The following is a 12195-nucleotide window of genomic DNA, read 5'->3' on the forward strand; positions in this document are numbered from 1 at the left end:
TATCTTTCGGACAAGATAGTTCGCATGGTGTGTGTATGTTTTGAGCCAAAAGTCCACACATAAAAGAGTCCTTCTATCATTGTGTGTTCGCGCGATAGTGTATACTGCCTGAAGAACCTAGTAGTGAAAGACTTACACAAAACATTCTTTTTGTCGTAATTTGTACACGCAAAATTCTGCCTGTGGAACCGTTTGGTAAAAGACGTGCGTTCTTTGGTACCATTTAGACTAATACTAATATTGACAGTGAAGGCAAGAAGTCATATGTGAAATTGTTAAAAGTACGAACGATTGACAGTAACACAGTAAGTCCGTGAAAAAGCACCGCACGCTTTGAATGCATGCTTACTCTTTCACTATTTGAGATCATTGACGCTTGTTATTCATGACCACAACGGTTAGGTTATTAGCACAAAGCCTTTCATGCCAGACAGCTGGGTGAATAGCTTGAAATACGAAGATACCACAGTATGTCACACTTGCTGAATAACTTGAAGGGTGAAGATTCTAAAGTCAGTCCTGTTCAACCCTTCTGTTTGATGCAGTGTCCCTTTATTTCTGAAGAAAACGTACTTTGAATGAACGGTGTGATTGTGTAGGGTAAGCCCCTGACAGTTACAAAACGCACACAAATTGCGGCCATTTTGTATGACATTCGTTTTCAAAGGCTGTGAAAAGCAACATACGGTGGCATTTTTCGAATGTGTCCGAAGAGACCCCGTAGAAGATTGTCATACGCCTATCCTACAAATATGAAATAAAGAAATACATATAATAAATAATTAATAATATAATCATATATAAATAAATCAGTCAAATTTGGATCCAAAGTGGATCATATTTCTCGCTCTCGATCCTTTCAATCTTGAACACGACGCAAGACGAAAGGAATATCATTCAAACGGACTGTAGGTTTAGCACTGAGAAGACCATATGAGACCATACAAACCTCATTTGTTAAAGATTTGAAAAGGCCATTTATATTTTACACTCCAGAATGTCATGAGTTGATACAATTCTTGATATCACCTTACAGTAATTGATCACTCCTTGAACTGCTTCAGTAATTGATCACTCCTTGAACTGCTTCAGTAATTGATCACTCCTTGAACTGCTTCAGTAATTGATCACTCCTTGAACTGCTTCAGTAATTGATCACTCCTTGAACTGCTTCAGTAATTGATCACTCCTTGAACTGCTTCAGTAATTGATCACTCCTTGAACTGCTTCAGTAATTGATCACTCCTTGAACTGCTTCAGTAATTGATCACTCCTTGAACTGCTTCAGTAATTGATCACTCCTTGAACTGCTTCAGTAAAAGAGGGGTGGGGTGGGGTATGGTTTGCAACCCATGTTTGGTCGATATTTTTGTGTTGACATGTTTTGGTGTGCTCGGTCTTGGTGTTGACATGTTTTGGTGTGCTCGGTCTTGGTGTTGACATGTTTTGGTGTGCTCGGTCTTGGTGTTGACATGTTTTGGTGTGCTCGGTCTTGGTGTTGACATGTTTTGGTGTGCTCGGTCTTGGTGTTGACATGTTTTGGTGTGCTCGGTCTTGGTTTTGTCATGTTTTGGTGTGCTCGGTCTTGGTTTTGACATGTTTTGGTGTGCTCGGTCTTGGTTTTGACATGTTTTGGTGTGCTCGGTCTTGGTTTTGTCATGTTTTGGTGTGCTCGGTCTTGGTGTTGACATGTTTTGGTGTGCTCGGTCTTGGTGTTAACATGTTTTGGTGTGCTCGGTCTTGGTGTTTACATGTTTTGGTGTGCTCGGTCTTGGTTTTGACATGTTTTGGTGTGCTCGGTCTTGGTGTTGACATGTTTTGGTGTGCTCGGTCTTGGTGTTGACATGTTTTGCTGTGCTCGGTCTTGGTTTTGACATGTTTTGGTGTGCTCGGTCTTGGTGTTGACATGTTTTGGTGTGCTCGGTCTTGGTGTTAACATGTTTTGGTGTGCTCGGTCTTGGTGTTGACATGTTTTGGTGTGCTCGGTCTTGGTGTTGACATGTTTTGGTGTGCTCGGTCTTGGTGTTAACATGTTTTGCTGTGCTCGGTCTTGGTGTTGACATGTTTTGCTGTGCTCGGTCTTGGTGTTGACATGTTTTGGTGTGCTCGGTCTTGGTGTTGACATGTTTTGGTGTGCTCGGTCTTGGTGTTAACATGTTTTGCTGTGCTCGGTCTTGGTGTTGACATGTTTTGGTGTGCTCGGTCTTGGTGTTGACATGTTTTGCTGTGCTCGGTCTTGGTGTTAACATGTTTTGGTGTGCTCGGTCTTGGTGTTGACATGTTTTGGTGTGCTCGGTCTTGGTGTTAACATGTTTTGGTGTGCTCGGTCTTGGTGTTGACATGTTTTGGTGTGCTCGGTCTTGGTGTTGACATGTTTTGGTGTGCTCGGTCTTGGTGTTAACATGTTTTGGTGTGCTCGGTCTTGGTGTTGACATGTTTTGGTGTGCTCGGTCTTGGTGTTGACATGTTTTGGTGTGCTCGGTCTTGGTGTTGACATGTTTTGGTGTGCTCGGTCTTGGTGTTGACATGTTTTGGTGTGCTCGGTCTTGGTGTTGACATGTTTTGGTGTGCTCGGTCTTGGTGTTGACATGTTTTGGTGTGCTCGGTCTTGGTGTTGACATGTTTTGGTGTGCTCGGTCTTGGTGTTGACATGTTTTGGTGTGCTCGGTCTTGGTGTTGACATGTTTTGGTGTGCTCGGTCTTGGTGTTGACATGTTTTGGTGTGCTCGGTCTTGGTGTTGACATGTTTTGCTGTGCTCGGTCTTGGTTTTGACATGTTTTGGTGTGCTCGGTCTTGGTGTTGACATGTTTTGCTGTGCTCGGTCTTGGTGTTGACATGTTTTGGTGTGCTCGGTCTTGGTGTTGACATGTTTTGGTGTGCTCGGTCTTGGTGTTGACATGTTTTGCTGTGCTCGGTCTTGGTGTTAACATGTTTTGCTGTGCTCGGTCTTGGTGTTGACATGTTTTGGTGTGCTCGGTCTTGGTGTTGACATGTTTTGCTGTGACCAAGTGAGGGGGGTGGTCTTGTCCCGTGTGACAGTCAGGACAGCTGATGGTGGCTATGTGACCAAGTGAGGGGGGTGGTCTTGTCCCGTGTAACAGTCAGGACAGATCTAGGACTTTTACCCGAGAAAAACTGTGCCTTTAATTTGGGAAGAACTGTACCTTGATATCGGAATAGCTGCGATTAAAGATGATTGTCAGGTACATACGACACTGAGACATCGCCATCTGGACGGTTAAATATAACAAATATATCCCCTGCCCGCAGTTTGTCGCCCCTGATGTGGATTAAACAAACAACACCGCGCAATGCTGCCGTCCCTTCCTGTGACTGTGCGTGACGCACACGACATACGGTTTGCACTTTGCGTTACGATAAGAGCGCGCCTATTGTGAGAGGTAAATTTATGCCGCAAAGAACTAGGGGTATAAAAGTGAAAGTTGATCTTCCGTGCAAACACTGGTGGACGTATCGGCAAAGCAAACACTCGACGTGTTCTTCGCTCTTCATTCCGCAAGCTTACAATGAGTTGTTGGTATTTGGTGCTTTTGGGGGGATAAATGTTAAGTCTTTGTCAGTCACCACAACAACCACAACCTCGGAATCCTCAGCATGTAATACACAAGAACTTAACGTTGACAATACCAAAGACCTGATGGAAAGAGTTGTGCTGTATCTATGACAGGCGCAGTCCTCCTCGCAAATCATGCTCGCCATCTCAGCGCTGCCCAGCCTGTGACGTGGGATAAGGCCATCCTCCACTTGCACGCATTCCACCAATCAACAGCCTGGCTGATGCCTGCACTTAGTGTGATGCTGTTCAGACAGCACAGTTAGAATAGAACGCCACCCAAGCAGCCAATGCTACGTTGATATGCACACAATCCTCACATTTCTTGCTGGTTTTTTTTATTCTGAGATGGTATGCCATTTTAAAGTGATGTAGCGCATCCATCTTCCATATGCGCTCCCACCAGCGCGTTCCGGGCTCTTTGTTTTCTGAACATTGGCGACAACATTTTCTATGCCGCTTTGCTCCACAGGAAAATATATTAATAAAAAAAATAGCATAACGGACGATTTTAAACACAGTTAAAGTGACACCATTGACGAAAGCCGCTTTAACTGTCTCTTGTGAAACGACATGACTCCCGTGTGCGTGTACATGACAGAATGACACGCGTGTCAATTAGACGGTTTTGACTGTAAGATTGAAGCAGGGGGCCTTCCTGCCGTGACACCGCTCTCCTGGTTCAAAGCTTGACGGTGCTTTACCATCATGGCAACACTGGCATGCCTTTCGCTTTTTGTGCCCAGTTTCAATTGTGTTCACAGAGCCTGTTTCTCTTGATACCCTGTCAGTGTGTGCGTGTGTGTGTGTATATGTGGGTGTGTGTGTGTGTGTGTGTGTGTGTGTGTGTGTGTATGTGTGTGTGTGTGTGTGTGTATGTGTGTGTGTGTGTGTGTGTGTGTTTGTCTGTCTGTTTGTCTGTCCGTCCGTCCCTATGCCTACCTGTCTGTCTGTCTGTATTTTTTTTGGAGTTTGTATACGGAAAGCGGCTTAGACTTGAAGGGGGCAGGGAGGGGGGGTGGGGTGGGGAGAAAATCGACGTTAGATTACCGATCATGTCAAATTCAAAGCCAGAACTTGGACAGTGAGGTTCGCAATATTACCTTTTTGAGTCAGATTTGGGATTTGCTCGTGGTCCTTGCGCATGTGTTTGTTCGGAAGAGCTTAGTTTGGTAAAGACAAAATCAGACAGCTTGAAGCTGAACATTTAGATTTACTAATTTTGTTTATTTACATGTATGTATTTTTTTTATCAATATTGATGAGCTTTATTTATATTTCAGATCTCCTGAAAGACATCATGCGGAATTGTAAATTCGGCACGAGACAGCGCGATGACATCATCATCAAACAGGGCGAGGTGGGAGACTGGTAAGTTTGGGTTTTGTGACGTCGTAATACGTTATAGATAATACGTCATGAAGGACTGTCCGACGTCATCAATGAGCGCGATGACATCATCATCAAACAAGGCGAGGTGGGAGACTGGTTAGTTGGGGTCCTGTGACATCATCTAGTTAACACGTCATGACGGAGTGTCCAATGTCATCACATCGTTGATAGCTTTGCTTTTTACAGCAATAGCTGGGTCCTTCTTTTATCACGTGACGCAGAGAAACGCGAGGTTAAAGGCGTATTACTGATCTGGCCGTTTATTGGCTTGGATTACGTTTAAGTTGTTATGATTGTTGAGAGTGTATATTTGTATATATATAGTGTGTATTGCATATATGATTATTGTGTGAACAGTACATGTGGTGATTTGTGTCTGTATGATTAATTTGTTTTATGTAGGTTGTACTTTTAATTGTTCTATTCTGTATATATATATTTCCTTTTGTGAAGGGCCTAGAGCCATGGATTAGGCACTTAAAAATGTCCAGTTATTATTATTATTATTATTACGTTCAACCCGAATGCATCCATCTTTGACGCGGCTGCCTAGTAACACTATTAGGTACACAGAAAAGGGAAGTAACCCAACATAAGTCCCACTCAGAATTCTTTAAATTAAATTACGCTTTTAAATCACCTTTTCCTGCAAAGTGAAGGCAGCATTCCTGCGCGGTAGCATTATTTAAAACGCAGACTCCTATGGTTTCACTTTGGAAGCGATCTAAGGGCCTGACTTTTCATTATATTCCTTTAAGCCGATAGCATGACAAACGTCGTCTGTGTTGTTCCAGTTTCTACGTGGTGCTGTCGGGTCATATCTCTATATATGTGTGAATGTTCCAGTTTCTACGTGGTGCTGTCGGGTCAGATCTCTATCTATGTGTGTGAATGTTCCAGTTTCTACGTAGTGCTGTCGGGTCATATCTCTATCTATGTGTGTGAATGTTTCAGTTTCTACGTGGTGCTGTCGGGTCAGATCTCTATCTATGTGTGTGAATGTTCCAGTTTCTACGTGGTGCTGTCGGGTCAGATCTCTATCTATGTGTGTGAATGTTCCAGTTTCTACGTGGTGCTGTCGGGTCAGATCTCTATCTATGTGTGTGAATGTTCCAGTTTCTACGTGGTGCTGTCGGGTCAGATCTCTATCTATGTGTGTGAATGTTCCAGTTTCTACGTGGTGCTGTCGGGTCAGATCTCTATCTATGTGTGTGAATGTTCCAGTTTCTACGTGGTGCTGTCGGGTCAGATCTCTATCTATGTGTGTTAATGTTTCAGTTTCTACGTGGTGCTGTGGGGTCAGATCTCTATCTATGTGTGTGAATGTTCCAGTTTCTACGTGGTGCTGTCGGGTCAGATCTCTATCTATGTGTGTGAATGTTCCAGTTTCTACGTGGTGCTGTCGGGTCAGATCTCTATCTATGTGTGTGAATGTTCCAGTTTCTACGTGGTGCTGTCGGGTCAGATCTCTATCTATGTGTGTGAATGTTCCAGTTTCTACGTGGTGCTGTCGGGTCAGATCTCTATCTATGTGTGTGAATGTTCCAGTTTCTACGTGGTGCTGTCGGGTCAGATCTCTATTTATGTGTCGGAATGTTTCAGTTTCTACGTAGTGCTGTCGGGTCAGATCTCTATCTATGTGTGTGAATGTTCCAGTTTCTACGTGGTGCTGTTGGGTCAGATCTCTATCTATGTGTGTGAATGTTCCAGTTTCTACGTGGTGCTGTCGGGTCAGATCTCTATCTATGTGTGTGAATGTTCCAGTTTCTACGTGGTGCTGTTGGGTCAGATATCTCTCTATGTGTGTGAATGTTCCAGTTTCTACGTGGTGCTGTCGGGTCAGATCTCTATCTATGTGTGTGAATGTTCCAGTTTCTACGTGGTGCTGTCGGGTCAGATCTCTATCTGTGTGTGTGAATGTTCCAGTTTCTACGTGGTGCTGTCGGGTCAGATCTCGATTTATGTGTGTGAATGTTCCAGTTTCTACGTGGTGCTGTTGGGTCAGATCTCTATCTATGTGTGTGAATGTTCCAGTTTCTACGTGGTGCTGTCGGGTCAGATCTCGATTTATGTGTGTGAATGTTCCAGTTTTTACGTGGTGCTGTCGGGTCAGATCTCGATTTATGTGTCGGAATGTTTCAGTTTCTACGTGGTGCTGTCGGGTCAGATCTCGATCTACATCCACAACCAGGACAAGGGCGATGAAGAGGAGCGCAAGGAGCTGGAGAACATCGTGCAGTACAAGGACGGCAAGCTCGACAGGACCAAACTCGGCAACTTCGCTCTCTCCCTAGGTATGTCGTGTTATTTTCTACCTGCCTCTCTGTCTCCCTCTCTCTGTCTCCCTCTCTCTGTCTCCCTGTCTCTGTCTCCCTCTCTCTGTCTCCCTCTCTCTGTCTCCATGTCTCTGTCTCCCTCTCTCTGTCTCCCTCTCTCTGTCTCCCTGTCTCTGTCTCCCTGTCTCTGTCTCCCTCTCTCTGTCTCCCTCTCTCTGTCTCCCTCTCTCTGTCTCCCTGTCTATGTCTCCATGTCTCTGTCTCCCTGTCTCTGTCTCCCTCTCTCTGTCTCCCTCTCTCTGTCTCCCTCTCTCTGTCTCCCTGTCTCTGTCTCCCTGTCTCTGTCTCCCTGTCTCTGTCTCCCTGTCTCTGTCTCCCTGTCTCTGTCTCCCTGTCTCTGTCTCCCTCTCTCTGTCTCCCTGTCTCTGTCTCCCTCTCTCTGTCTCCCTGTCTATGTCTCCATGTCTCTGTCTCCCTCTCTCTGTCTCCCTGTCTCTGTCTCCCTGTCTCTGTCTCCCTGTCTCTGTCTCCCTCTCTCTGTCTCCCTCTCTCTGTCTCCCTCTCTCTGTCTCCCCCTCTCTGTCTCCCTCTCTCTGTCTCCCTGTCTCTGTCTCCCTGTCTCTGTCTCCCTGTCTCTGTCTCCCTGTCTCTGTCTCCCTGTCTCTGTCTCCCTGTCTCTGTCTCCCTCTCTCTGTCTCCCTGTCTCTGTCTCCCTGTCTCTGTCTCCCTGTCTCTGTCTCCCTCTCTCTGTCTCCCTGTCTCTGTCTCCCTCTCTCTGTCTCCCTGTCTCTGTCTCCCTCTCTCTGTCTCCCTGTCTCTGTCTCCCTGTCTCTGTCTCCCTCTCTCTGTCTCCCTCTCTCTGTCTCCCTGTCTCTGTCTCCCTGTCTCTGTCTCCCTCTCTCTGTCTCCCTCTCTCTGTCTCCCTGTCTCTGTCTCCGTGTTTCTGTCTCCCTGTCTCTGTCTCCCTGTCTCTGTCTCCCTGTCTCTGTCTCCCTGTCTCTGTCTCCCTGTCTCTGTCTCCCTGTCTCTGTCTCCCTCTCTCTGTCTCCCTGTCTCTGTCTCCCTGTCTATGTCTCCCTGTCTCTGTCTCCCTCTCTCTGTCTCCCTGTCTCTGTCTCCCTGTCTATGTCTCCCTCTCTCTGTCTCCCTCTCTCTGTCTCCCTGTCTATGTCTCCCTGTCTCTGTCTCCATGTCTCTGTCTCCCTCTCTCTGTCTCCCTGTCTCTGTCTCCCTGTCTCTGTCTCCCTGTCTCTGTCTCCCTGTCTCTGTCTCCCTGTCTCTGTCTCCCTCTCTCTGTCTCCCTGTCTCTGTCTCCCTGTCTCTGTCTCCCTCTCTCTGTCTCCCTGTCTCTGTCTCCCTCTCTCTGTCTCCCTGTCTCTGTCTCCCTGTCTCTGTCTCCCTCTCTCTGTCTCCCTCTCTCTGTCTCCCTCTCTCTGTCTCCCTCTCTCTGTCTCCCTGTCTCTGTCTCCCTCTCTCTGTCTCCCTCTCTCTGTCTCCCTGTCTCTGTCTCCCTCTCTCTGTCTCCCTCTCTCTGTCTCCCTGTCTCTGTCTCCCTGTCTCTGTCTCCCTGTCTCTGTCTCCCTGTCTCTGTCTCCCTGTCTCTGTCTCCCTGTCTCTGTCTCCCTGTCTCTGTCTCCCTGTCTCTGTCTCCCTCTCTCTGTCTCCCTGTCTCTGTCTCCCTGTCTCTGTCTCCCTCTCTCTGTCTCCCTCTCTCTGTCTCCCTGTCTCTGTCTCCCTGTCTCTGTCTCCCTGTCTCTGTCTCCCTGTCTCTGTCTCCCTGTCTCTGTCTCCCTCTCTCTGTCTCCCTCTCTCTGTCTCCCTGTCTCTGTCTCCCTGTCTCTGTCTCCCTCTCTCTGTCTCCCTCTCTCTGTCTCCCTCTCTCTGTCTCCCTCTCTCTGTCTCCCTGTCTCTGTCTCCCTGTCTCTGTCTCCCTGTCTCTGTCTCCCTGTCTCTGTCTCCCTCTCTCTGTCTCCCTGTCTCTGTCTCCATGTCTCTGTCTCCCTGTCTATGTCTCCATGTCTATGTCTCCCTGTCTCTGTCTCCCTGTCTCTGTCTCCCTGTCTCTGTCTCCCTGTCTCTGTCTCCCTCTCTCTGTCTCCCTGTCTCTGTCTCCCTCTCTCTGTCTCCCTGTCTCTGTCTCCCTGTCTCTGTCTCCCTGTCTCTGTCTCCCTGTCTATGTCTCCATGTCTATGTCTCCCTGTCTCTGTCTCCCTGTCTCTGTCTCCCTGTCTCTGTCTCCCTGTCTCTGTCTCCCTCTCTCTGTCTCCCCGTCTCTGTCTCCCTGTCTCTGTCTCCCTCTCTCTGTCTCCCTGTCTCTGTCTCCTTCTCTCTGTCTCCCTCTCTCTGTCTCCCTGTCTCTGTCTCCCTCTCTCTGTCTCCCTGTCTCTGTCTCCCTCTCTCTGTCTCCCTCTCTCTGTCTCCCTGTCTCTGTCTCCCTGTCTCTGTCTCCCTGTCTCTGTCTCCCTCTCTCTGTCTCCCTCTCTCTGTCTCCCTGTCTCTGTCTCCCTCTCTCTGTCTCCCTGTCTCTGTCTCCCTCTCTCTGTCTCCCTGTCTCTGTCTCCCTGTCTCTGTCCCTCTGTCTCTGTCTCCATGTCTCTGTTTCCATGTCTCTGTCTCCCTGTCTCCATGTCTCTGTCTCCCTGTCTCTGTCCCTCTGTCTCTGTCTCCCTGTCTCTCTCTCTCTCTTTCTGTCTCCCTGTCTCTGTCTCCCTGTCTCTGTCTCCCTGTCTCTGTCTCCCTCTCTCTGTCTCCCTCTCTCTGTCTCCCTCTCTCTGTCTCCCTGTCTCTGTCTCCCTCTCTCTGTCTCCCTGTCTCTGTCTCCCTCTCTCTGTCTCCCTCTCTCTGTCTCCCTGTCTCTGTCTCCCTCTCTCTGTCTCCCTCTCTCTGTCTCCCTCTCTCTGTCTCCCTGTCTCTGTCTCCCTGTCTCTGTCTCCCTGTCTCTGTCTCCCTGTCTATGTCTCCCTGTCTCTGTCTCCCTGTCTCTGTCTCCCTGTCTCTGTCTCCCTGTCTCTGTCTCCCTGTCTCTGTCTCCCTGTCTATGTCTCCCTGTCTCTGTCTCCCTCTCTCTGTCTCCCTGTCTCTGTCTCCCTGTCTCTGTCTCCCTGTCTCTGTCTCCCTCTCTCTGTCTCCCTGTCTCTGTCTCCCTCTCTCTGTCTCCCTGTCTCTGTCTCCCTCTCTCTGTCTCCCTGTCTCTGTCTCCATGTCTCTGTCTCCATGTCTCTGTCTCCCTGTCTCCATGTCTCTGTCTCCCTGTCTCTGTCCCTCTGTCTCTGTCTCCCTGTCTCTGTCCATCTGTCTCTGTCTCCCTGTCTCTGTTTCCATGTCTCTGTCTCCATGTCTCCATGTCTCTGTCTCCCTGTCTCCATGTCTCTGTCTCCCTGTCTCTGTCCCTCTGTCTCTGTCTCCCTGTCTCTGTCTCCCTGTCTCTGTCTCCCTCTCTCTGTCTCCCTGTCTCTGTCTCCCTGTCTCTGTCTCCCTCGCTCTGTCTCCCTGTCTATGTCTCCCTCTCTCTGTCTCCCTGTCTCTGTCTCCCTGTCTCTGTCTCCCTGTCTCTGTCCCTCTGTCTCCGTCTCCATGTCTCTGTTTCCATGTCTCTGTCTCCATGTCTCCATGTCTCTGTCTCCCTGTCTCTGTCCCTCTGTCTCTGTCTCCCTGTCTCTGTCTCCCTGTCTCTGTTTCCATGTCTCTGTCTCCATGTCTCCATGTCTCTGTCTCCCTGTCTCTGTCTCCCTGTCTCCATGTCTCTGTCTCCCTGTCTCTGTCTCCCTGTCTCCATGTCTCTGTCTCCCTCTCTCTGTCTCCCTCTCTCTGTCTCCCCCTCTCTGTCTCCCTCTCTCTGTCGGCCTCTCTTTCTTTGTTTTTCTGTCTGCCTGTCTCTGTCTATTCCTGTCTGTCTCTGTCTATTCCTGTCTGTCTCTGTCTATTCCTGTCTGTCTCTGTCTATTCCTGTCTGTCTCTGTCTATTCCTGCCTGTCTCTGTCTATTCCTGTCTGTCTCTGTCTATTCCTGCCTGTCTCTGTCTATTCCTGTCTGTCTCTGTCTATTCCTGTCTGTCTCTGTCTATTCCTGTCTGTCTCTGTCTATTCCTGTCTGTCTCTGTCTATTCCTGCCTGTCTCTGTCTATTCCTGCCTGTCTCTGTCTATTCCTGTCCGTCTCTGTCTATTCCTGTCTGTCTCTGTATGTGTATGTGTCTTTCCCTCCCTCTCTCTCTCTGCGCCTAACACCATCTTACAGACAATTACTCACCAAACCCCCCCCCTTCTCACCCCACAGGTGAAGGCAGCCCAGTGGGGGAGGTGGCTCTCATAGACGAGGCTGCAGTAAGGACAGCCACCATTGTAGCGGACCAGAAAACCGACCTGCTCATCATCGACAGACCGCTCTACAATCGCTGCATCAAGGACATGCTGGCCTTAGAGTTCGAGGAGAAGAAGAAGTTCATCTGCAACAGTCCGCTCTTCGCGTCGTGGGCTCCCAAGTATCGCAAGCAGCTGGCCATGGCGCTCTACAAAGAGAACTACCCCTATGAGAGTCTGCTGGTGCGGCAAGGGGATAGGGTGGCCTTTGCTTACTTTATAATCAGGTGAGGCTAATATGTGTGTGTGTGTGTGTGTGTGTGTGTGTGTGTGTATGTGTGTGTTTGTGTGTGTTTGTTTGTGTGTGTGTGTGGTGTATGTGTATGTGTGTGTGTGGTGTGTGTGTGTGTGTGAGTGTGTGTGTGTATGTGTGTGTGTGTTTGCAAGAAAGCGTGCTTATTTCAGTCTTTGTGTTGTGGACTGTGTATGATGATGTTGTATTGTACTGACAGGGGCCAGGTGGAAATCCAGATCGACCCTTCAACACACCCCGCGCAGTACCCAAAGATCTTCAAAGCGGCCAACGAGAATGAGGCAGAAAAGTAAGTGCGGAGAGAGACCTGATCTTATTCCACTTTAGTTACCGACAGCAATGG

The 12195-nt window shown here is 48.3% G+C and overlaps 1 protein-coding gene across 1 annotated transcript in view; it reads left to right on the forward strand.

Moving 5' to 3' along the window:
- Positions 1 to 3948: 3948 nt before the first annotated feature.
- Positions 3949 to 12195, forward strand: part of LOC138952999 (uncharacterized) — a 46736-nt gene continuing 38489 nt past the window's right edge. The window contains exons 1-5 of the mRNA XM_070324770.1: positions 3949 to 4361; positions 4859 to 4946; positions 7110 to 7261; positions 11517 to 11826; positions 12052 to 12141. Of these exons, the coding sequence (XP_070180871.1) occupies positions 4298 to 4361; positions 4859 to 4946; positions 7110 to 7261; positions 11517 to 11826; positions 12052 to 12141 (704 nt within the window). The 5' untranslated portion in view covers positions 3949 to 4297. The remainder of the gene's footprint in view (positions 4362 to 4858; positions 4947 to 7109; positions 7262 to 11516; positions 11827 to 12051; positions 12142 to 12195) is intronic.

Source organism: Littorina saxatilis, linkage group LG2 (assembly GCF_037325665.1).
Source record: "Littorina saxatilis isolate snail1 linkage group LG2, US_GU_Lsax_2.0, whole genome shotgun sequence".
In the NCBI taxonomy this organism is placed as follows: Eukaryota; Metazoa; Mollusca; class Gastropoda; order Littorinimorpha; family Littorinidae; genus Littorina; species Littorina saxatilis.